We start from the raw sequence: 26,978 nt of genomic DNA, 5'->3' as shown, positions 1-26,978 counted from the left end.
ATATATCATCATTTAACATCCGCCTTCCATGCTAGCATGGGTTGGATGATTTGACTGAGGACTGGTGAACCAGATGGCTACACCAGGCTAAGCTTAAAATCCAAGGTGTGTCCTCTTGAAGCACATCTGCTTATCCTACTATTCTAAATCCATAAGTAGATGTTATATTTGTGTGAGATATGCATAAGAGTTGAAAATACTGGAATATATTGTTGCAGAGTAGCTTATTTGTGTGTTATAATGTATGCGCACTAACATAGCAGTGGAGCATGTTCATTTCATTTTTAGGTTTTTGTGCATTTTCCCAAGAAGTAAAGTTGTCATCTTTCTTATTTCTTTACTGCCCACAAGGGACTACACACAGAGGGGACAAACAAGGACAGACAAATGGATTAAGTCGATTATATCGACTCCAGTGTATAACTGGTATTTATTTAATCGACCCCCAAAAGGATGAAAGGCAAAGTCGACCTTGGCGGAATTTGAACTCAGAACGTAGTGGCTGACGAAATACCGCTAAGCATTTCGCCCAGCATGCTAACGTTTCTGCTAGCTTGCCGCCTTCTCATCTTTCTTGCTCAATAAATGTTTGTCTTTGCTAATTTATTTTAAGCTTTCTTTTTACGTTTGGAATTTTTTCTTTAATTCTTTAGCAAATTCAGCTATAAGAAGATCTAGGTCTTCTGTATACCTATCTAAGAAGGGAGTAACTTCAATCAAGAACTGATATAAAGTCAAGGAGACTCTTTGGTCCTCTTTATATAGATATTCTCTCTTGTGCTGATGGCAAGATAAAGTGCAACCAATCAGCATGCGTTAGATGTACACAACGAAAAGTTGGTTGGCTTTCTTTGTTGCTCAGTGCAAGATAGCACAGATCATGACAACCTGTCCAACCCATACCAGCATGGAAAAACAGCTGCTAAAAAATGAGGATGGTATAGATTATCAAATGCAGATCATTTAATTTCGCTGTCATTGTCATTTAATGTCTGTTTTCCATGCCGGCATGGGTTGGACGGTTTGACTGGATCTGGCAAGCCAACCACTTTACAGAGTGTAGTGGGTGCTTTAAATGTGGTTCCGGCATGGGTGCTCTTAAAGTGGGGCTGGAATTGGTGTTCTTTACAAGGCGCCAGCACAAGTGCTCTTTACATAGTGCTGGCACAGGTGCTTTTTACATGGCACCAGTATCCACAGGGTTTCCAAAAAAAAAAAAACCACCCTTATGGTTATATTAACAAATTTTTTGAGTTTGTAAATATTCAGTTTCTAGTCAGGTATATGATATATGTTGATGTGACCTGGGCTTTTTCATGATTTTTTTTCTCCATTCTTTTCAGACGGAAGATGATGAGAATGATTATTTGAATGATGATGAAGAATTTGAAGGATTTGATGATAAGGAACGTAATTTTGGCAAAGGCAAATCACATGAAGCATCTCCTGGACTCACTATTCCAAATGTAAATATACATATATTTCTTTTACTTGTTTCAGTCATTAGACTGTGGCCATGCTGGGGCACCACATTCGAGAGCTTTAGTTGAACAAATCAGCCTCAGTACTTACTTTAAGTCTGTTATTTATTTGGTATCTTTTTTGCTGAACTGCTAAATTTTGGAGGTGTAAACAAACCAACACCAGTTGTCAAGCAGCGGTGCCGGCGACAACATAGATATGCATCACGGACATATACACATGACAAGCTTCCACAGTTTCCATCTACCTTATTCACTTACAAGACATTGATCAGCTCAGGACTATATTAGACGACACTTGTGCGAGGTGTTGCACAGTGGGTTTGAACCTAAAACTATGTGGTTGTAAAGCAAGCTTCCTAACCACACAGCCATGTTATTAATTCTGCTACAACTACCAGATATTATAATTGCTTGCATGCCATAAATGTTTTGTCAAACAAACAAATCTTAGATCTTGTACAAACTTTTGATTTTGTAGTTTTCTTCCAGTAAGACCATTCATAGTATTTGAAATGTCAAGAATTATTTAGAATAGGCATAGTGGAATTACAAGTCCTAATGAGATTTTTTGAAAGCCGACTATTGTTATAACGATGTTTAATTACTGTGATTTGATATTTTATTTTCAGATACCTTACCATTTACACACCAACTGGGACAGTTTTTATATGGAGATGTTGATGTTGGGTGGGCTTTGTGCATATTTCTTGAACTTTCTGGCTGGAAAATCAAAAAACCACAAATTGGCTCAAGCTTGGCTAAATGGACATAAAGAACTGCTATATTCAAATTTTTACATTGTTGGTAAGTTGGGACCCATTCAACATTATTATTATTATCATCATTGTTTAATGTCCACTTTCCATGCTAGCATGGGTTGGACGATTTGACTGAGGACTGGTGAACCAGATGGCTACACCAGGCTCCAATCTGATTTGGCAGAGTTTCTACAGCTGGATGCCTTTCCTAACGCCAACCACTCCTAGAGTGTAGTGGATGCTTTTATGTGCCGCCGGCACGAAGGCCAGTCAGGCAGTTCTGACAACGGCCACACTCAAAATGGTGTATTTTACATGCCACCTGCACAAGAGCCAGTCCAGCAGCACTGGCAATGATCTTGCTCGAATGTCTTTCCACATGCCACCGGCACAAGTGCCAGGAAGGCGACGCTGGGCTAAGGTGCCATGACGATTTCGCTTTCGCTTGCCCCAACAGGTCTTCGCAAGCCGAGTTTCGTGTCCAATGAAGGAGACGACGTTGGCATGGGTGCCAGTCGTCGAGCGTTACACCATTATGTGGATGGTTGAAGGGAGCTGCGAAGAGCGAGAAAAAAAAAGAGAGAAAGAGAAGTCTTAATGATGTGGGGTAGGGGGAAAGTAATAGTTATGTTGTTAAAAAGTGAGTGGAAGGGAGAAATAGAGAGAAAGAAAGTAGTACAATGTTTGGCAGAGATGTGATGTTGTGTAGTGAAGTTAAAGAAATGCAGATAGAGAGGGGCGGGCAGTTATATTAAAAGTGAGAGATGCTATGCCAGCTGATGCATTACACTGTCGCATGGTTAGTGCAAGTGAGAGGTAAAGAGAGAGAAGTGATGACATGAGAATTACGGGGTTAAAAAGTTTGTTGAAGATAGAGGGAGAGAGAAATATAAAGCGTCTAGGGTAAGGAAATTTTAGACATCATATATTATTGTGACTGACAAGAAAATAACATTTTAATGTTCAGTTTTTTTATATCTTCTATTTGTCAATCTATTTATCTATCTATTCACATTGACAAATACATTGATGGGTGGATGGTGGAAAGAAGGTTTATATTAAATATAATAAAAACTTATAGATTAAAAGATACATTTTTCAATGATAGTGAAATAACTTAGCAAAATAGCTGTGAATGTTATATTTTTAGGTTTAATTTGTTATTTGAACTTTGTATTGTCGGAATCGATCAATACATCGACAGCAGGAAAAGTAGATAGAAACACCTGAAAGAACTGAAATGAAATGAAAATAATCTTGGTTGGCAAACTTATCCTGAGCTTTGTTACTGAAAACTATAATGATGGTAATGGTGGTGATTAGTGAAAAGTGTAGTTTTTTCTTTTTATTGAACTAAATTTTTATATCGCCTATCACTTAATGCATGCATGTAAGTGCAATTATTTATCGTCTGCTCACTTGAAAATTGATATTTGTTTATAAAATATGGATAACAGATGAGGTATGCTAACAAGAGAAAGAATGGGATGGTAGAGGCAATGTTGTAAAGAGAAGCAGAGAGTTGAATCACTAGAACAAGCATGGGAGCAGCAGCATGGAAGGGGAAATATGAATTAAAGAGAATACAGTGAATATTTACAGCAGATAAAATAATGTGCTTAAAATAGAATAGGAAATGAAAATGAGACACTGTCAAAAGATTTGTAAGCATATGGTTGAAAGTTAGAACATTGGTGACATGAATATTCCTTGTAATCATTGTGAAGCTCTGGGATTTATAAATGAATCACCAAACTGCTGGGGGAATGGGAAAGTCATGCTCCTTCAGTTACAGCCTTATCCAGAAGAGCTGAAAAGTTTTTTAAAATGAAAAATAGACTTTCTCATCTTTTCCCTGTTTCATCATCAATATCATTGTTTTATTGTCCATTTTTCCAAGCTTTTTTTCTTTTTTTTTTTCTTTTACAGGGGACGATGGAGCTACCAAAGATGCTCAGTCAGGAATGTTGCTCAAAGAATCAGAGAATGTTTATGTTCTTTGGTGCAGTGGTCGTGTCTATGTTGAGGGAATGCTAGTTGAATTAAAGTTCATCAAACGACAAGATTTAGTTAATACTATCGCTCGAGCTTTGAAACCTTCATCAGATCAAATTGTGAGTAAAACATAAAGTTGTTCAGATTCAGAATGTCCATTACACACGAGAAATTTTATTTAACAAATTCATTTTGTGTTTCTTAAGTCTAAAAGTGTATTTTTTTCCTTCCTGGTGAGTTTAAAAAAAATTTTTTATTTTATTTAATTTTTTTTTTTGATAAGTTGGCCAGAGCCCTTAACTAAATATTTTGGGTTAAAGCTACATGCTGGTCTGTCTTACATTTTGGTTTCAGTTGGGAAGAAAACCCAGTAATTATCTAAGGGAAGAAGAGCATTGTAGTTTGCTTGAAGCATGCTGGTGCCACATGGAATACACTTGTGCCAGTGGTGTGTAAGCATACCCATCCTGGTGGAATGTAAAAAGCACCCAGCACACTTTAAGTGGTTGGCGTTAGGAAGGGTATCCAACTGTGGAAACCATGCCACAACAGACAATTAGAATCTGGGCAGCTCCTGTCAAATTGTCCAACCCATGCCAGCATGGAAAACGGACGTTAAATGATGATGATGATAATAAAAATGGAAACCTTTTACAATGCAAAAAGAAAAATGTTTGATGGAGAAGATAACAAAGGATTGAGTTATCTGGGGGTGTAAGGCTCTGGAGAAGACCTGCCCACCTCTACAAAACTAACTTCTGGAAGCACTATGTCTGTGTGTATATGCACAAATGGGCACCTCATCCAATCTCCTCCAGATATCTCCTCTTACCCATCATCTTTGTCACTGCAACTCCCTCCCCCCTTGAAACCATCCTACTTTTCTTGCTACCTAGAACCATTTCACTTAGCCATTCATCCATTAGTGTTCTCCTCACCCACATGCTTGTGATTCAGCACCCTATCTCCACTAAATTATCAAATTATCTCCCCTCATGCTTTGCACCTGCCTCTCCCTCTCTCACTCTCTCTCCATTCTACATCCCTGCACTTTCCACAACTCATGTATCATTGGTCATCCATCATTCCCTACATCCACTCTTCAATCCTACCCAATCTTTAAAGTTGTTGCCCACCTCCCATCCCTCATCTCTTGCAACCCACCCCCTTTTTCTTAATTCTTCTGGCCTAATGCTCTTCTACTCACCTCATACCTTGAGGAGCCACCTTGACTTGCATCTCCAACTGACCATTCTCACTCTTGAAGATGAGTAATCATGTAGCTCTTTTACAAGAACCTGCTTGCCCCTCCTCCCCTTCTTTCATACTTTAACCCCTCATCTTCTCTCATAAATACCCCATCTCATCCCACTGGGTTTTATAGCTTCGCAAGCTGATCTCACTAGTTCCAATGACACAAAAAAAGCACCCAGTACATGCTGTAAAAGGATTAGTATTAAGTAGGGTATCCCGCTGTAGAAACCATACTAAAGCAGACACTGTAGCATGGTGCAGTTTTTGGATCCATCAGAACCTATAAACCATCCAACTTATGCCAGCATAGAACACAGATGTTAAATAGTAATGATGATATATTTCAGTCACAAAGGCCCATCTTCAGAATTAAACAGTTAAGAAATGTTTGTCTATACAGAACTAGCCATGTTCACCAAAGTCCTTTACAACCTGTGCCTGCGCAACATAAAATGCAGTTGTACCGGCACCACATAAAACACACTCATGCCAGCACCATGTACTTGTGCTGGCACCACATAATAAGCACTTTTGTCAGTGTCATCTAAAAGCACTCTTGCTGGTGCCATATAAAAAGCACCCCAACACACTCTGTAAAGTGGTTGGTGTTAGAAGGGCATCCAGCCATAAAAACCATGCGGAAACAGACAAATGGTGCCAGGACAGCTCTCTGGCTGGCCAGCTCCTGTCAAACCATCCAGCCCATGCCGGCATGGAGAATGGATGTTAAATGATGGTGGTGATGATGATAAAACATTTCTTGACTGTTTACTTCTGATGATGGGAGTTTGTGCTTGAAATACATAAAGGTTATTAAACTTTTTCCTTTTCACATTGTAAGAAGCCCTCCATCTTCACTATTTTACTATCTAAGATTAGTTCAAATGACTTTATCTTATCTAAGTTGGTCTTAGTCTTAATCAAATGAAATCAATATCTTTTTATTGTTGCAATAAATGTTGTATAGTGAAACTGTACACCCCTCCTGGTAAAAGTGATAGTATCCAGCCATTATAAATAGACCAGTAGCTGGTCAACGTAGAAAAGGTCGAGAGTATGGGTATACTGTGTTGATAGCCATGTCTGTTCTGACATAGAAATTATACTGTGATACTGAGTGGACATTATAACGATCCATCCCTTTGACGAAAATAGTACTACTGTACAACTGGGGGTTGTACAGTGCCAGATAGAACCATGTTATTGACGACTTTGGAATATAACGATATGTCAGAGCAACAACCGTTGTGAAAAGACAGATACAACAGTGGCAAAAGACTGCTTTACAACAATAAAGACAATAGTTATTGATACTAAAATAAATTCTCAATGTATCTGTTAATATATTAACTAGTTGCACATATCTTTATTGTTGGTATATTTTTAAAGTTATTTATTACAAAATATCTTTCATTTTAATTTCAAGTTGTTCTAAATCTCACTTAGGTTGTTACAGTAGACATGGAACCAAACACAATGGATAAATTTGTCTGCTGTGTTGCCCAGAAAAAAGTTTGTGCCAAGTTACATCGAGACATGTATGACTTAGTAAGTATTTAACTGTTTATTTTATTTCTATAAAGCACAATTATTATTGGTGGACTCTTATTGTAAACAACAGATGAGGGTTCTGCAACTACTTACTCTTTTACTTGTTTCAGTCATTTTGACTGTGGCCATGCTGGAGCAAAATAATTTTGTTTATAATGGTCAAATATTTGTTCTGTACCTTGGCTCACTCTCTCCATCAAATCAACATTGCCTGTGCAGGTGCATGGTGTGCCACATATCAGATCTTGAAGCGGTTGCAGAGTGACACGAAATGAAGTGTTTTGCTCAAGAATGCAATACACCACCTGTCCAAGAATTGAAACCATGATCTTGAAATTGTAAGTGCAACACTCTAACTACTGGGCCATGCACCTTCACATCAAATGAGAGAATTATCATATAGTAATTTAAAACTGTATAATTAGTAAAACTCTTAATCATGAATGCCCTGACTATATTAGACCTCTTGATGAGAACAAGATTATAAGATTTCAAAAATTAGAAATAAGAGCTTGTCAAAAAAAAATAAAGCAGCAGTAATATTGAGAAGCTGAAATCTGTTGTAGTTTGGCAAAATTAAAAGATATAATAAAATGGTTGTGATTGTATTATCAATAGAGCTTATAGTCAAATACAAAAAAAAAAAAAAAAAGCTGTTATTTATTTATGTTTGAATGTAGAAGATACTTTCTCTAAACTTGGATATTTGCATAATGATAAACATTTTGTGAAGCATGAATGGAATATATCTGGATAGGCTGAAGAAAAGTAAGTGATGTGCTTTCAAGAATTGAATCAGTCTTTGTTGCTTACATTAATTGCATTCTTTATGCTTACATTCTCTTTCTCTCTCTCTCACTCTCTCTAGATGTTTATATTTGTGTGTGTGTGTTTGTCCCCCCACCATCGCTTGACAACTGATATTGGTGTGTTTACATCCCTGTAACTTAGCAGTTTGGCAAAAGAGACCAATACAACAAGTACTAAGCTTACAAAGATTAAGTCCTGGGGTCAATTTGTTCAACTAAAGGCGGAGCTCCAGCATGGCCGCAGTCAAAATGACTGAAACAAGTAAAAGAGTAAAAGAATAACTACAGTGAATTTGGTTTTAGAGGCTGAAATATGTCACACATATTTTCTATAACTTAAAGTTTCTATATATATGTGTGTATATATATATATATATACATATATATATATATATGCGAGTAAAAATAAATACAAAAAAGGTTTTTTTTTTGTATGATTGTGTATAGAGGAATATATTATTTTGCTTAAAAGAGTTCCAACACTGTCTGTTTTTTATGTTTTATTTATATTCCTGCAGAACTAATGTGGGGTATAGAATATGGAATATACAATATATAATATGATATACAATATAAAATAAAATAAAAATGGATGGCACCATGAAATAAAGTATTGAATGTAGATGAAATATTGAGTGTTCAATATAAAGGATCAAATATATAAATATATAAAGGCGACTCGAGTTTCAGGGCTATTTCCCTTCGTCATGGCTGGTATGACAGACTTTATACGTATACATATATATATATATATTTATAAAATTAATATAAACAGGAATTTGCAATGTTTCACCAAAAAGGAGAATTATAATTGTCACTAAATGTGACTAGGGTGTTAGAAACACCTACATTGCTAGAAATAAGAGCTAAAATACTCTAATGCTGTAATCAATGCACATAAATGTAAACATATACATCAACAGGGTCCTTAATCTTCCAAAAAATGCTGAATGACAATTCTTAATACTGACGTCAGTTTTGGCAATTTCTGTTTCCTCCTCTGTTAAGACTGGTTCAAACTTTGGCTCTGTTCGTTCGGACTTGCTTCTCTATTATGTTTTCATCATCCAAATTAATGGATGATTTAGTGATTCATTAATGTGTATACATAAAATTTGTAGTGTTTCACCAAAAATATTTATGTGTGTGTGTGTGTGTAAATGTGTAAGTCTTTGTGGTTACATTTGTGCGTCTCTGAAAGTCACTGAGCTACATACAAGTGGTCATGTTAGTTCCTCTATCAACAAGTCACCTGTTGGTTTGTGCCTTCATCAGATGTGTGAAGTAAGAAGATCCTTACTTGGAAAATAGCTAATCCTAAGCAACAGGATGAGTGTCCAGCTATAAACTGATACCTCAATCATTGGTATTTCTATGCTAGCATGAAAAAAAATGGACAAAATGTGAAAGAATGGCAGCAAAGGATACTACAATAATTAGTTGTGAGATGAAGTTTCAGAAACGATTTCCATTCCACAAAATTTAACTTATTGAATAAATTTGTAATTTATGTGAGTTAGTTGTTTTAGCTTCGAGAAGAAACCTTTTTTGCTGTGTAAGAGGAAAATAATTACTTATTTCTTTCTTTATTCATTTATTTATTACACTTTTATTTTTTTAGAGTCAGTTTTGCACTGAAAAGAAAAATGCTGAAAAATTTGATTTGCCATCAAGTTATCAGATTTTAAGTGAAATTGGAGAAGCCACATCTGCTGTCATAGACAAACGGGTAAAGTTTCCTAAAATTTTTTAATGAATTCTAGCAGAAAGGAAATGTTTTGTCTTTTTTGAAGTTTGTGTGGTTAAGGTGTTTGCTTCCCAACCATGTGATTGGGGGTTCAGTCTCACTGCATGACATTTTGAGAAAGTGTCTGCCACGATATCCCCAGGACAATCATACTGTGTGAGTAGATTTTGAAGATGGAAACTGAAAGAAGCCTATCATATACATGCATGCACACACACACACACACACACACAAAGCCCATCATATGTGTGAGTTTTTGTTTGTTACAACTATCACATGAAGTCAAGACTTCATGTGATAGTTGTAAATGAGTGCTGCTATCGTGCAAGCAGTGTCCCTTGTTCCCAACATCCTGCATAAACATGTCTGGCTATGGGGGAAAGAATACATTGCTCCGAAACAAATGAGTTGGTGGTGAGAAGGGTGTCTGACTGCAGAAAATCTGCCTCAATAATCTCCTTCTGACCAATGCAAGCATGGAAAAGTGGACATGATGAGAATGTCTGCTTGATCAGATCTGATCTTGGGTTCAATAACAACCATAACACACAGGCATTCACACACCATGGATTTTTGCTTCCAGTTAACATCTGGATTTTGATTCACTTCTAAACGCAGGAAATGTTACCTGTTATAAACAGGCTTTCTATTAACCCTTTAGCATTTAAATCAGCCTTATCTGGCCCTAATAGTCTTCCTGTTTGATTCTCGAACCAGCTGGATCTGACCTCTCACACCTACCCTACATTGTCATTTTTAAAATTAAACAGTCACATCATCAAAATGTCAAATGCATTACATTTTGGCAAATTTTGAATGCTAAATTGTTGAAGGAAGAAATCTCTGATCATTTCAGCACATGTCAGCCAGTGACAGTGACAGAAACAGATGCCTCATGACTATTGTATATATTCATACGCATGCACAAAGCCTATTGCAGACAATTGCTTTTATTCAAAATGTGTTAGCAATTATGTCATTGTTACATGGGTCATTATCATAATTTATATAACAAGACTGAATGAACAAAACAATATTATATATCTGTTTACTGATTGTCTTTAGCAAAACATTTTTACCTGTGTTTACTATATAATTTAAGTCTGCATTCTCTTATGTTTACTTATTAATTATAAAGTTTGCTTTTGTTTGTAGGTTTATCACATACTGACAAAATACGAAGGACTTGTAGAATATATACATTTCTCAGACATGTACTCAGGACCCAAAAATCAGGAGTAAGTTAAATGGATCCTTTTTTTCATTGTTTTCAGAAGAGGAAAAATTGTGTGATTGATGGGAAATAGATGAATACACCGAGTTAGAGTATGATGAAGGTGGTGGTAGTGGTGGAAAAGGAGAAAAGATATGGCAAGTGATCGGAGGTGTGCGTGCAGGTTTACTTACATATCAGGTGGATGACTTCTGTACATAGTGGTAGAAAAGGTATTCATAAATGCACTATATAGTTTGTTATACCAGTTGTTAGTTGGAAAACTGATTAAGCAGTATTCATCATCATTGTTTAACGTCCGCTTTCCATGCTAGCATGGGTTGGACGATTTGACTGTGGATTGGTGAACCAGATGGCTGCACCAGGCTCCAATCTGATTTGGTAGAGTTTCTACAGCTGGATGCCCTTCCTAACGCCAACCACTCCGAGAGTGTAGTGGGTGCTTTTACGTGCCACCGGCATGAAGGCCAGTCAGGCAGTACTGGCAACGGCCACACTCAAATGGTGTTTTTTATGTGCCACCTGCACAGGAGCCAGTCCAGCAGCACTGGCAATGACCTCACTCGAATGTCTTTTCATGTGCCACCAGCACAAGTGCCAGTAAGGCGACGCTGGTAACGATCACGCTCAAATGGTGCTATTTACGTGCCACTGGCACGGAAGCCAGACAGCTGCTCTGGCAACGATCATGCTCGAATGGTGCTCTTAGTGCTCCAATAGTTTATATTATACCAGTTGTTAGTTGGAAAACTAATTAAGCAGTATTGATGATCATAATTGTAAGAAAATAATTGATGATATTTCCAAGAATAAACCTGATGGATTTATTGTTTTGTTGTTGCAGTGAATCAGTACCACAGAAGATGCCTGCATCAAGACCAGTGATAATATTTTGTTTCAATGGTATGTTGTTTTATTTGACATAAATTTATGTATTTTTCATTTTTATTTCATGGTACATTTTACTATGTATACTTTAGCAAACAATACCATACAGGCATAGCTGTGTAGTTAAGAAGTTCACTTCACTCCCATGTGGTTTCAGGTTCAGTCCCAGTGTGCAAGTGTCTTTACTGTAGCTCTGGGTCAACCAAAGCCTTGTGAGTGAGTTTGATAAATTGAAACTGAAAAGAAACCCCCTTTTTATCATCATCATTCTAATGTCTACTTTGCCATGCTTGTTTGTGGCAGATGATGGGGGTACATTGAGTAAAGTTTTCTACAATCAAATGCCCCTCCTGATACCAAATCTGAACTGTTTCCAAACAAACTAATAATTTCCCAGTCTATGAAACAACAATCAATCTAGACATGGTCTCATGGAACTGGAAATAAATGGCCTTTTGTTTACAAAAATTGTGCAATATATTGAGAGGTCCAAACATGCTTTCATGGTGAATGGCAAGCAAACTACACTGTCAGTGAGGCCATTGTTTACAACCAGTGAACACATGTGAAAATGAGAGGAAATACAAACTTAGTCACATGCACTGACACATGTATAAGGGGTGTTTTTGTAGTTTATACTTCTGATTTTCTCACAGGGTTTTGTTCAGTTCAGTAGAAGACGCTTTTTCAAGATGCCACAAAGGCAATGTTCTTCTTTTCCCGTCTTCCATAAAAAACATGTCCAGCCATGGAGAAACATTACCTAGTTTAGAAACAAGTGAGGGTTGGCAAGAAGGGTAGTCAGCCATAGAACATCTGCCTCAACAGGCTTCTATGTTGGTTCAGCAATAACTATGCTGTTAACATATGTTGTTACTCTGTTATAAACATATAGTGTAATCAGTTGTTTCTTCTTTTAACCTATTGCAGTACCTGGCCGAGGTCATACAAATACAGCTGACATGGAATCTATGAAACCTCTGATGCAAATGATATTTCACTGTATTGACAAAGTCAGTCGAATGCAACTTAGTAAAGATGTAAGTTTTTGAATATTTCATATGTGTATATATGTATCTATGTATGTATATATATACTAGCTGATGTACCCAGTAATTCCCAGGAAAGCAGGGCTTATCCCTTGGTTCTGTTCTCATAATTGTTTTGCTAATCCAGTAACAACAATACAAAGTATGTAGCCCTTAAAACGGTTTTTGTGCATTTGCAGAGAATACCGAACTGTCTTACACAGGATCTTGTTTTAGGAATTTCCAATAAGTTATGAATGCCCAAATTGTGAAGTCAGTTATATAATAACATGAAATTAATTACCCGATATTAAGAATTCAAATAAAGTAGCCCCAAAAAGGGCTTTAATGCGTTCCCAGAGTATATAGAACATAGGAGGAAATACTAATAAGGTATGCATACTAAAATCGTGAAGCATGTTACGTAATAACAGGCTAATCAGATATGAGATAATAACAATTCAAAGTAAATAACTCTGAAAAGGGCTTCTGTGCATTCCCAGAGAATATTACCCTCAGCAGCACTAGTGTTGGTATATTCGTGAATAAGTCACTAACCGAAATAAGTGGATCTATTGTTTAGGAAAATACTATTTAGTTGTTTAAGGGTTGTACTGGATAAATTGCGAAAATAACTCTAACAGTTCAAATACTAAGAAATAAGCATACTCAATTTGATTTATACCTAAATAATTTAGGAAAATGAATGGGTTATTTCTCTTGGCTTTTAAAATAAAATATATTAGATATATATAAGTATCCCTTCCAGGGACCGTATTATCGATTTTTTTTTTTTCAACAATCTGAGAACCCTATGAGGTTTCCAGACACGAGTTCTACTCCGTGTCAAGTTTCATCAAAATCAATAAAACAATGTCGGAGAAGTTAGCTAACAACTCCACAAACAGAATTTCCCACATATGTAGTATATATATATATATATATATATTGATATTTGTACAGTTTTGTATGTTTGGTTGATTGTTTCTTCTAGGAATTGATTTATATGTGCTGGAATCTTCTGTCCAGTATTTAGATTTTAGCACAGCATATGGAGAGGTTGTGTGTAGGAATGAAGTTTGGTTCTTATACAACAGCAACAAACACAGTATGGTAACAACATGGCATTGGATCTGGCTGGGCTGTAGTTAGGTTTTCTTTGTTGCATTAAAAGATTTCAGTGTAGTTAAACTATAATGAAGCTAATGTAATAACTAGAAAGCCTTGCTGATATTTTTCATGTTGTTGTTTCATAATAATAATGAGGATGCATGTTTAAGATAACATCACAAAACTGCTGCTGTTTCTTGAATATTTCAAACCTTCATTAAGAGATGCCCATCGTCCATTTTGGTTAAATTCTTTTCATGCTTAAATCACCTCAGAAAACACGTGAATATCACAACTTCTCATTTCTTGTCTAAAATTTCAGATTTCTTTGTTCTTCCTTAACTACAGAACATTTTTTTTTTTCATTGATGTTGATTCTTAATGTATTTAATCTTAAACCATGATAACCAATCAGTCTGGCAGAGAATCCTGCTTGAGAGCACAACTTGAACAAATAAAGAGGGTTTTTTTTTTCTTTGTTGTAATCTTGATTTTACACTTTAAAAAATGTAAAAGATGTCAGAAGAAAACAGACAGCAACCACCATATCTTCGTTTAACGTCCGCTTTCCATGCTAGCATGGGTTGGACGATTTGACTGAGGACTGGTGAACCAAATGGCTACACCAGGCTCCAATCTGATCTGGCAGAGCTTTTACAGCTGCATGCCCTTCCTAACGCCAACCACTCCGAGAGTGTAGTGGGTACTTTTATGTGCTACCAGCATGAAGGCCAGTCAGGCGGTACTGGCGACGGCCACGCTCAAAATGGTGTATTTTACGTGCCACCTGCACAGGAGCCAGTCCAGCGGCACTGGTAACGACCTCTGAGAAAAATTTAAACTCTGCTCTTCAAAATTTTATGCATTTAGAAGATTAAATTGAGTAAATCTTACTTTATGAGCAGAAGTAAGATTTTGTCTATATGTCATCTCATGTCAGATGCACCTCTTCCGTTTTATTTTCAATCCAGTTCTCTTAGATACTATCACTAACTTATCAGTAATATACTTTGTAGAATCATAACAAAGCTGTGTTGCTGAGTTTGAGAATAGTTTTTTTATTTGTTGACTCTTATAAACTGAATATTAATTTTCTACATCATTATTGTATTGCAAAGATTGATACTGTCATTATAAATTCTTCCATGTAAATTGAAAAGAAAAAAAATAAAGTTCTTACTATCTGTCTATTTATTGTAAATAGGCTCGTCAAAAGGCTGAAAGGAACCGACAAAAAGCTGAAGAAGCATTTCTAAAAGCTGCCCATGCTCAGCGCCAGGAAGCTGCACAACAGAGAAGAGAAGAGAAACGAAGGGCAGAAAAAGAAAAGATAATGAATGAAGATGATCCTGATAAGACTCGAAAGTGGGAGGTGAGTGTTGGCCCTTGTTCTAAGTAAAGTATAAAGCAAAACAATTGCTCAAACATGATAAACAGCTTCTGGATATCTAATATTTTGAGCCAATGGCGTAAATTTAAAATCAAATCTACTGTGAGGTATTGAAGTTGACAAAAACCCAAATAATCTGATATCACAGTTCCAGATTATTTGGATTTTTGTTGCAATTTTTCTGCTTTTAACATCAAAATTTCTTTTTAGCGTTTAGACTGGCCATATCTGGCTAAATTATTTTACCTGTTCTATGTTCAAACTAGCCAGATCTAGCTTTTCATATCTTCCCTACACTGTCATTCTAAAAATAATCACATTTTTGAAATCATCATCATCATCGTCGTTTAACGTCCGCTTTCCACGCTAGCATGGGTTGGACGATTTGACTGAGGACTGGTGGACCAGATGGCTGCACCAGGCTCCAATCTGATCTGGCAGGGCTTTTACAGCTGCATGCCCTTCCTAACGCCAACCACTCCGAGAGTGTAGTGGGTGCTTTTACATGCCACCGGCACAAGGGCCAGTCACACGGTACTGGCAATGGCCACGCTCAAAAAGGTGTTTTTTACGTGCCACCTGCACGGGAGCCAGTCCAACGGCACTGGCAACGACCTCACTCGAATGTCTTTTCATGTGCCACCAGCACAAGTGCCAGTAAGGCGACGCTGGTAACGATCACGCTCAAATGGTGCTATTTACGTGCCACTAGCACAGAAGTCAGACAGCTGCTCTGGCAATGATCACGCTTGAGCAGTCATGTTCTTATTTATCTCATGCATGCTATTGGTTCTTGTACAACAGCAGCAATTATACTGTGGTGGTGATACAGCTCTGGATCTTGTTTCTGTGTTCCACTGGGTTCTTTTCATTGCATTAAAAGATTTCAGTGTAGTTTAACTATAATGTAATAATGAGAAAGCTTTGCTGCTACTTTTTCTGTTGTCAATTATGAGGATGCATGCTTAAGATAATATCTCAAAACTGCTGCTATTCTTTGAATATTTTAATCCTTCACTAACATCTAGCGACTCTTCTTTTTTTTTTTTAACCTCATATTTGTTTTGTATTATAGGAACGGGAAAATAAAAGAGATCTGAAAAAGAAACAACCAAAAATGAAGGTATGCAGTCTCTTCTTTTTTTCTCGTTTACCTCATCTATCTCTCTTATCTCCTCTTACTTATCAGACACTGCTCTAAGCACTTTGTCCAGTACTTTCCCAAAACTACATCATCATTGTTTAAAGGTCCATATTTTGTGGGGATGGAGTTCAGGGCAAACTTTCTATTGCTGGATGTTCTTTTCACCAACCCTCACTTGTTTCCAAGTAAGGTAGTATTTCCCTATGGTCAGATATGTTTACACAGAATATTGGAAGTGATTGGCATTGCTTATGTCAGTGACACTCATTTACAATTATCATACTGTGTAAAGACAAGGACACACAAACACTTTCCTTCTCTCTCTCTCTCTCTCTCTCTCACTCTCTCTTTCTCTCTCTCTCTCTCTCTCACACACACACACACACACACAGTTTCCATCTACCAAATCCACTCAAAGCTTTGGTTGGCTTGGAGCTAAAATAGAAGATACTAGCCCAAGTAAAAATTATTATTGTATAAAACAGGACACAGTGATTCAAAAGCCCGGTCTTTGTTGATAGAACAAGGCTAATAATAAAAATTACATATTCTATCAAATACCATTTCATTAATTAATTAATGGTTTTTTTTTTTCTTTTACAGAGGATGACACTTTCTTGAAACATTTGAAATCTCATCTGAAAGATGTAAAACGCTATGGACAATTTGTAATTCTTTGAAATTAAGTTTTTTGCATTCACTAAATTATAGCCAACTATTCAGAATGAATTTAAAAATGCCATATGTTCTTATTTTGTTTATTTTTTGACTGAAAAAATTTTCCAAATTCTTATTAAAAAAGAAAAAGAAAACAAGTGAAAAAGAAAGAAACAAAAGCTTGATTTTTACCTAATATTTATCTATTTAATTCCTTAAGAACAACAACAATAACAAAACATTCCCCTACTCCCAGCCAAGCCACTACTCCCAGTTTTGAAATTTTGTATATGTAATACAATAAGAAATGTTTGCCTTTTCTGCATGTTGTGTGTGTTTTTGTTTGTTTTATTTGTTTCGGTCATTTGACTGGCCATGCTGGATCACTGCCTTGAAGGGTTTTTGGTTGAACAAAATGACCAAGACTTTTTTTTTAAGCCTATTGCTTATTCTTTCGGTCTACTTTGCCGAACTGCTCAGTCATGGGGACATAAACACACCAACATCGGTTGTCAAGTGTGATGGGGACAGACACCAAATCCACTCACAAGGTCTTGGTCAGTCTGAAGCTATAGAAGACACTTGCCCAAGGTGCCATGTTTAATAATTTAAATTCTTAGATTGTTTGAAGAAATCTGATAAGTGTCAGACTGTTCCAAAGTCATTGTAGTAAATTTTGAACTGGAGAGAACAAATGTGTGCAAAATATACAAGATATGCTCCTGTGAATTGAAAACTAAAATAATTGCAGAGGTATCTAGCATTTGTTAATCTGGAGAAGACCCTCGACAAGTTACATGCTTTGTAATCTGGGGTTTCTGAGGAAATTAGGATAGATGAATGGTTATGAATGTTGTACAAGCCAAGTACAGATGTGTAGATAGTGATAACTGCAGTGTTGAATTTAACATCTCGATAGGGGTCCACTATGCCTCAATCCTCATTTCCTGTTTTTACAGACCTCCAAGTCATAACAGAAGAGTTTAAGACCTACTGTCCTTAGGAACAGCTTTATGCTGAGGACTACTGTATGGGTTGTAGAACAACATGATGATGGAGGGCATTCATACTCATTTTGGTCTATGAGTGTCTAGTTGTTTGATCAACTAAACAACTGGCAAAGTAGCTGAGTATTCTTAATCCATCAGCATTTAAACTGGCCATATCCAGCCCAAATATTCTACCCGTTTTACATTCAAACTGGTCATATTCAGCTGCTCACTTCAACCCTATTTTCTAAAAATAAAAAAAACAAAATTACAAAGCTATGAGATAATGCATGGTTAATACTAAATTTGAATAAATAACCATCATATTTAAACAGAGTAATCTGAACAGTTAAGGGTTAATGTAATTTTCAGGTAGAATAAGTGTGACAAGGCTGGGACTTTGAATTCCAGTTGATTTGATCAATGGAACAGCTAGCTCGTGAAATTAACAATCATATGGCTGAGCACTCCACAGATACATTATATGTAGTTTCAGGGGAGATTCAGTGTGATACAGAGTGTAACAAGGCTGGCCTTTTGAAATACAAGTACTACTCATTTTTGCCAGTAGAGTGGACTGGAGCAACATGAAATAAAGTGTCTTGCTCAAGGACAATGCATTGTTATGAATTGAACTCACAACCTAACGATCTTGAGCCAAATACACTAAGCCACGTGCCCTTCAGAAGGTAGTTTGAATTACAAAGTACAGGAAATAAATCAGATAGTTTCTATACAGCTTTCAAAGAAGCTCATAAGGTGTGCAGGTTTTGACCAAAGCTGTATTAAATAAAATTTAAGCAGACACCATGTTGTGGGATTGAAAACTGCACAAACATTAGAAGCAGTGAAATCTTATTAAGCTTCCATGTAAAGTAAAATTAGCCTGTTCTGAGGGATGCTTAATGAAGAATGAATAATAAGTGGTCTGTGATAATAGGAAAGAAATATCTTTATTTTTCACTTGTTTCAGACATTAAGACTGCAGTTAGGCTGGGGCACTGTCTTGAATTTTAGTCAAAAAAAATCAACCTTGTTACTTATTCTATTAGTCTCTTTTCTGAACTGCTCAGTGGCAGGGACATAACCACACAAACACCAGTTGTCAAGTTGTGGTAGGGGACAAATATACACCCAGAACCATGCTAATAGCCTAGGAGTGAAATTTAGGATTTGTTGATTTTTCTGTGAATCAATTTCCCAGCTGGTTTACACACTATGGCAACAATGTTTTCATTTTTCTGTCTAACGTCCATTTTTATTTCAGATTCTTCAGTTTTGTGGGTTGCTTTTGAATGAAAATAGCCCATCTAGATATTTATTTTTCCAGAAAATGGAAGGTAATGATATACATTGAGTATATATTTAACAGAAAATAATAATAATATTTATTGATGTAATGAATTATTTAGCCATATGAATGCCAAGGAAGAAATGATCTGATTCTGGGACCTCCAAGACAGTGACAGTTAGGGATTTAAGAAATATTGGCTGCAAGTTACATGGGAAACCTGGACAAACAACCAAAGCCATTTTCACTGCCTCCGGACTTCCTCATGTACTGAAAACCCACCAGAAATCGCATCCTCAGGGCCATGGCTTCCATGCGAGAATCTCTGAAACTGCCTCCTCACTGGAGTTTGAGGCTTCAGTGGGCTCAAATGTACATGACATGAGTTGTGTTCTGTTCACTGACAAAACCAGGGTGACCGTTGATGACCCATGTCTGATTTTTTAAAAAAAAGCTATAAAAACACATGATACAATGAAAATTAATAATGAATAGAAAACAACAACAACAATGATAAAGATTTGTTTTTATTCAAAACAGAAGAGAAATTTTCCTCTTGGAGTCAATTACTCAAAGGATTTTTGGTTTTTGAAGAAAATTGTCTTGCATGTTAGACATTGCACACGTCAATTAGTTTCTATTGAACTTATAGCTAGTGCATGTCAATAAGAATGATGGCAGCAGTGACAGTGATTGAATTTGAAACAATGTGAGGACAAATGAGAGCAAGCAATTGCAATTTTTTAATTTTGTTTCATATGAAGTCACCACTGTCTGAACTGCAGGCTTTTTTTAAGGTCAATGATAGTAACAAATTTTACATAAGATGCATATTTCGGTTGTTTGATAATTTTTTTCTTCTTAATACACAGACATGCTATTCAAATTATTAGATAAGTTTCCCTGTTGTCATAACTAACGACTAATTCAAGGTACCCCAGCCACTGCCAACATAATATACGATTACAAGGGAATTTGACTGATCAAATATATATACTAATATATTTGTCAGTAGAAATTGAACTATTCAACAAGCACGCATCTATTATTAAGGGAGGAGGGACAGCTGGTATATAGCCATTTGGTCAACATTGATAATGTAGTGGGCAGCTTTGACACACATTAAGTAAACTCCTACACTTTAGTACAGATACACACATACAGGCATATATGCATCCATACACATTGTGTAAGGAATAAATACGACAGTAACAACTTAAATTATTTCAATTATTCAATCTTTCGAAAAATATTATTGCTATTACTGGTAAATGTGGAATTTGTGAATGAAAGACGTTTTGTTGTATTTTTTTAATACTAGATAGATTTTTTTTTTAACATTGAGGGTGGTTGGGTAGGAGTTGGGGGCTTGTAGGGATTTAAAGACGCAGATCAGTTACACTTGGTTTCCTTAACATACAAATACAAGCTATGCATGCATGCATATATACATAAACACATATATGCATGTGTGTGTGTGTATATATATATAAACACACACATATATACACTCATATATGGATACATCCATGCACACATAAAACAAAAGCTCTTGAAAGTATATTCAAAGAAAGAACAAGAGGAATAGGAAGCAAACATGAGGAAAATCTAAAAACAATTTACAAAGCTGAAGAACCACTATTATTATTATTATTTTTTTTTTTATAAACAACCGTGGAATTGTGATTTCATAACCAGAAAGATATACAATTTATATTTACAGGAAAAGCAAGTTTTTTGTCTTTTTGGATGATGATTTCTATTAAAAGTTTCAATGAAAGCATCAAAAGTGCTCCCACTGGATATATTTGGATTCGTGTCAGAACGTATAATAAATCTCTAAAAAGTATTTTAAAATATGCATTTTCATAGTTTCTTTTTTGGAAAAGGAAACAAAACAAGGACTAATCGTCCCTCGACATAAGATGAAGAACAAAAGGAAATGAGAAATAAATTGCTAGAATAAAATGGTGTAGATAAGTTTTCATCAACTGCTTCAGTACTATCAAATCATGAGATACATTTTAAATAATGGTTTCATGTGAAGCACACATTTCCAGTTCAGTTAGTTGCAAAGTAATATCCTTGTCTTTGTAGGCACAATGAAATGCATGCCCCTGTGTGTGTGTATGTATGTATGTATATATACACACATGCACATGATTTTGTATATGTGAAGTATCTCATGAGGCAAGAAGCAATAAAAGCTGGATGGAAGTGCAGAACAAGTGGGGAGGAAAAGATCTAAGATTTTTATGGAAACATTCTCACTAACAAATAAACAAAATCCATTAGCTGAGCACCTTACCTTTCTTCACCATTTCAGTTCAAATACATTATTTAAATGCACATACCAAATGGAATATTCCATCTTCATAATTCAAGCTGTTGCCTCACTCACTTAGGATTAAAAAAAAAAAAGTGATGTTACCCCACCCCACGCCTCCTGTCCACAAATGACAGTTTCAGTTCATCAAAATATGTTTTTCTTTAAAGGAAATCTTTAGAAGTTGTATTACATCACTGTTTGGTGCTGAACACCCGAGTAGAGCTAGGGTTACAACAAAATGAATATATAAAGGTTGATACATGTTAAAAATGTAGAAATAACTGTACATGAGCATGTTGTTTGAATAATAATGGAAACCTGAAGGTAATGTCTTTCAAGGACCACAAGGCATCACCCAGAAATGGTGCTTAGCAAGTTTAAGCAAGTAAATGAGAAAGAAAAATATACTCTTTTTAAATAGAGTACTAGACTGCATTCTATGATAATTAGTTTTCCTTAGGAGTTTTTGTACTTCTTCTCAATAGTGGGATGTAGAATTAAGTGTCCTGTTTACCCAGAGACACACTAAAACCTCTGCAGTAGTTTTGAACTCACAACCCATGAGTTGGCAGTCTTTAATATCTTATACACCCAGTCATTTCATGTCTGTGTTCACAAAAGACAGTATAGTATTACTATCGACAATGAACCAAAGATGATAAAAATAATCAACATGTTACAAATTTCTTCTCAAAAGGGAAGAAGATATAAATGGAAATGGATTCCAGTTCCATTATGTAATTTCAAAGAGAAAAGAGTAACTACCCTCTAGAGTTTGTACATGTGTAAAGAAAGAAAATAGAAATTGTACTAGGAATTTTTTAAAAGATTGTTTTACATAACCATTTCAAAATTTTCAAAAGTCACTTTGAAAAACCATAAAAGTGTGATAATGGTTAAGCTAATGTAAATAAATATTTTAAAAGATACCAAGTGCACTTTCAATTTCATTTCTTTATATTGCTACTTACGTGGGGTAAAAGAGCTTATGTTCCTCTGTGCATGTGTGTGTGTGGATAGATGTATGTAAGTGTGTTTATATATATATATATATATATATATATATATATATACACACACACATATTTACATACATACATATACACGCACACACACACACTCATATATTCCTTGCAACACAATTCATTTATATAATTTTTTTGTACAATTAGTAAGTATTCTTTATACTATTTTTTTGTCAGAAATTATTAAATGCTATTTACTCCACATGAAAAGAAAAAAAAATAACACACATTTCCAGAACAAACATCTGGTGGTGCTGTTTTTTTGAAGTCGACATTGTTATAGAATCTATTCCATTTTTATGAATGTATGCAGATAGATAGAGAGATAAAGTAGAATAGCAGCTTATGTTCTGTCATGTAGGATGAAACCCATTACACCGTAGCAAATTTCCATTAGAAGAACATGGTTAGAAATTATGATTGGAAAATTAAAAAGAAGGGAATAGGGAAGGGGAAGGTAACAAAAAGAATAAAAGAAATGGTTTTAGGCGTAAACTAGGAAGTAAGAAAGAGTGGCGGAGACATGCATAGAAACGCGCAAACACACACATGCACATACATACACACACACACACATATACATACACATAGAACCTCGTATGTAGAATTTTCTCAAACAAAATCCAACATATGCTATCAACAGTATAAAGTAGATTGATGCTGGAGTCTTGGAATCCTCAGCAGTAGCACCGTCCATCCATCCATCTGTGATATCATAAGGAAGAGAATGGAGAAACTGGAGCAGAATGGAGATGCTTTGGAGCTGAGATATTGCATGTTGTAAAAGAGGCCATGGCAGTATTCATCGCACCGCAGAAATTGGAGGGGGAGGGGGAGGTGGTGGAGCCCGGCGACTTCCAGCTGGAAAAAAAAAAAGGACTTTAGTCAGATTTATACATAAATATTTGGTAAATATTTGGAAACAATGTTTTGGGTACCAGTTAACTGTTGGGGTTGATGTATGCAATTTACCCACCCTCTAAAAAATTGCTAGTCTTGTGTCAAAATGAAAAACAATTATCATTGATTAAGGCAGTGAGCTGGCAAAATGGTTATCAGCATTTCATCCATTTTTGCATTCTGTCAAGGTGGACTTTGCAACATATTAAGTCAAAAAGCTAAAGACTTAGATAGAAAGATTTAGAACAGAAAAACTTCTTGTCCAATATGGAGTTCTGGTCAGCGGTGTGACTGTGGTAAGAAGCTTGCTTCTCAACCACAAGGCTCCAGGTTCAGTCCCACTGCATAGCACCTTGGGCAAGTGTCTTCTAGAATAGTCTTGGGCTGACCAAAACCTTGTGAGCAGATTTTGAAGACAGAAACTGAAAGAAGCCTGTTGTATACGTATGTATATACTTATGTGAGTGTCTTTGTGTTTGACACCCCGCCACTGTCATTACTTGACAACCGGTGTTGGTGTGTTTATGTCCCTGTAACTTAGCAGTTTGGCAAAGGGGCTTGATAGAATAAGTACTGGGCTTATAAAGAATAAGTCCAGGAGTCAATTTCTTTTGACTAAAAGGCAGTGCTCTAGCATGGCCCCAGTCAAATGACTGAAATGAGTAAAAGAATATAAATTCTACACATGCAATTGTTAATCCAGACACATTTTTTTTTCCTCTCCTCATTCCTTTCTGTGGATGAGCATAGGCTTGAAACATCAAAAATGTCTTCCAGATTTCCTGAGAGGGAAACTTATAAACCTTGTCTGTTGTTCCCTCACCAGTCTCCATCTTTCGTTTTTTGGTCTTTTTTGAACTAAAATTTATGCAGCAGCTTTTAATTGTTGTCTTTAGGGTAATCCAAAGTGTAGGAAATTTTTCAAGACTACAAGCAGAACCATTTTTTTCAAGCTGAAAACATGCCCCGTAGTGTTTAACCAAGACAAACGAAAAATGCTGACAACATATAAAGACTATGCTGTTAAAAAACTCCAGCTGTGTGGCCAGCACCTAGATAATGTCCATCATCATTAAACGTCCGCCTTCCATGCTGGCATGGATTGGACGGTTTGATTGAAGGCTGGCAAGCCAGATGGCTACACCAGGCTCCAATCTGATCTGGCGAGGTTTCTACAGCTGGATGCCCTTCCTAACGCCAGCTACTCCATGAGTGTAGTGGGTGCTTTTTATGTGCCACCTGCATCGGAGCCAGTCAAGCAGCACTGGTAACGACCATGTTTGAATGGTGCTTTTTATGTGCCACCAGCACGGGTGCCAGTCAAGTGGTACTGGCATTGGCCAGTACGACAAAAATTGAAAATAAATCTAGGTGTTTTTTTTTTTCCAAATGAAATGGATGACTCTACATCAACAAGTCAGAATGAGATAACTGGGTCCAGCTGTTTGGACACAGACAAGTAGGCATGGCTGACTGGATATCTGACCGGTGTTGGAGACAGTAGTTTTTGGTGCTAGAAGCAAACACACGCAAGCACGCACACACACACACAAACGCGCGCACACACACACACAAAGAATGTGTATTAGTTGACTTACCAGCATTTCTTGAATTCCGACTAGGGTATGTTTTTGCACACCCACTAAAAGGCTCAGGAGGTGGGAATTCAAATACATCATGGAAATGGCCACGTTTTGTAATATCTAGAAGAGAAAAAAAGACAAATATGTAAAAAATAGTTAATCGTCATCATCATAAACAACACCTGGATATTAATGTCTCAACTCCTAGGACTCATAGGACCTGGTGGTCATGGCATTTAAATGATCAAGATCACAACATGCCACCTGTAAGGGATGCCAGTCCTTCACAGGGTTACTCCTTTACAGCTGAGTGGACTGGAGCAATGACAAACAAAGTATTTTACTCAAGAGCACAATGCACCATCAAGTCTGAGAATTGAAACCACAATCTCATGATTATGGACGCAATGTCCTAACCACTACGTTATGCACCTCCACATATTTAAAACAATAAAGGAAAAGAGTCAGCATAAAATTAATTCTATGTGTTCTTATTTCTTTATTGCCTACAAGGGGCTAAACACAGAGGGGACAAACAAGGACAGACAAAGGGATTAAGTCAATTACATTGACCCCAGTGTGTAACTGGTACTTATTTAATCGACCCCGAAAGAGTGAAATGCAAAGTTGACCTTGGCAGAATTGAACTCAGAATGTAACGATAGGCAAAATACTGCTAAGCATTTCGTCCGGCGTAAAAGAGAAAAAAATATTAAATGAAAATATTTCAATAATGACAAGATAACTGAAAGGATACACACACAAAAAAGACAAAATTCTATAGAATAAACAGAAGAACCATTCCATGGCCAATACTCTTAAGACTCAACAAAGAGGAAAGTAAGCAAGGGAAAATTATGTTACTTCAAAATGCAAAAACAAGATTTGATTTTAGCTGCATGGTGGAGGGAACCTGTGGAAGAGGTAGACTCAGGAAGACATGGGACGAGGTGGTGAAACATAATCTTTGAATGTTGGGCCTCACAGAGGCAATGACAAGTGACCAAGACCTTTGGTGATATGCTGTGCTCCAGGAGACCCATCAAGTCAAGTGAAATTGTAGTCAAAGCCAAGGCCAGTGTTGCCTAACTGGCACGTTAAAAACACTGTCCAAACGTTGGGCCTTATGGAGGTAGTGACAAGTGATCGCGGTCTTTGGCGATATACCGTGCTTGAGTAGATCTGTCAAGCCAAGTGAAATCGTAGTCATGGCCAATGTCGGTGTTGTGTAACTGGTACCTGTGCCAGTGGCATGTAAAAAGTATCCACTACACTCATAGGGTGGTTGGCATTAGGAAGGGCAACCAGCCGTAGAAACCATGCCGGCATGGAAAACGGATGTTAAATGAAGATGATGATGATCAATGCCTGGTAACTTCAATGATTGGTATCACCGTTGGGTCTATTTGGGGTAACCCCACTTCTCTCCATAAATTATCCTCATTCAACAACTTCTCAGTAGCACTTCCAAGTCTTTTTGTTTTCAGTATGAGCAAGGGCCAATGTGCCATTACCGTTCCAAATATACTTTTCCCCAACAATGTCTCAATTCTCTTTAGCACATTGCCTTGCAATCTGGAATACTTCATGTCACAGATATGTGAAAATCTCATATTTTTCAGCTGGATTAAAAATCATGGTTAATCCCATTTGAAATTTAAGTCCAAACTAAAAATCTATCTTTCTACCACCCACTAAAGAATGAAACAATGGTATACAATGAAGTTTAATGTTTCTTGTAACATTACACCTAAATATAAAAGAAATTATGAAAAAAAAACAAACATTATGTTTCATTACTTGGCCAAGGTT

General features: G+C 36.4%; 2 protein-coding genes across 2 annotated transcripts in view; one reads left to right on the top strand and one right to left on the bottom strand.

Moving 5' to 3' along the window:
* LOC106872723 (PAT complex subunit CCDC47) overlaps nt 1–17,136 on the top strand; it is a 23,665-nt gene extending 6,529 nt beyond the window's left edge. The window contains exons 4-14 of the mRNA XM_014919805.2: nt 1,344–1,466; nt 2,114–2,288; nt 4,172–4,356; nt 6,938–7,039; nt 9,473–9,580; nt 10,754–10,836; nt 11,677–11,735; nt 12,651–12,760; nt 15,063–15,230; nt 16,324–16,371; nt 16,996–17,136. Of these exons, the coding sequence (XP_014775291.1) occupies nt 1,344–1,466; nt 2,114–2,288; nt 4,172–4,356; nt 6,938–7,039; nt 9,473–9,580; nt 10,754–10,836; nt 11,677–11,735; nt 12,651–12,760; nt 15,063–15,230; nt 16,324–16,371; nt 16,996–17,013 (1,179 nt within the window). The 3' untranslated portion in view covers nt 17,014–17,136. The remainder of the gene's footprint in view (nt 1–1,343; nt 1,467–2,113; nt 2,289–4,171; nt 4,357–6,937; nt 7,040–9,472; nt 9,581–10,753; nt 10,837–11,676; nt 11,736–12,650; nt 12,761–15,062; nt 15,231–16,323; nt 16,372–16,995) is intronic.
* A 2,702-nt stretch (nt 17,137–19,838) lies between these two features.
* LOC106872716 (uncharacterized) overlaps nt 19,839–26,978 on the bottom strand; it is a 140,163-nt gene continuing 133,023 nt past the window's right edge. Inside the window, exons 10-11 of the mRNA XM_014919794.2 lie at nt 25,182–25,286; nt 19,839–23,544 (exon numbers count right to left, since the gene is read on the bottom strand). Of these exons, the coding sequence (XP_014775280.1) occupies nt 23,486–23,544; nt 25,182–25,286 (164 nt within the window). The 3' untranslated portion in view covers nt 19,839–23,485. The remainder of the gene's footprint in view (nt 23,545–25,181; nt 25,287–26,978) is intronic.

This window comes from Octopus bimaculoides, chromosome 1 (genome assembly GCF_001194135.2).
Source record: "Octopus bimaculoides isolate UCB-OBI-ISO-001 chromosome 1, ASM119413v2, whole genome shotgun sequence".
In the NCBI taxonomy this organism is placed as follows: Eukaryota; Metazoa; Mollusca; class Cephalopoda; order Octopoda; family Octopodidae; genus Octopus; species Octopus bimaculoides.
The sequence above is the reverse complement of the archived record's forward strand: the minus strand, read 5'-3'. Positions and strand labels throughout refer to the sequence as shown.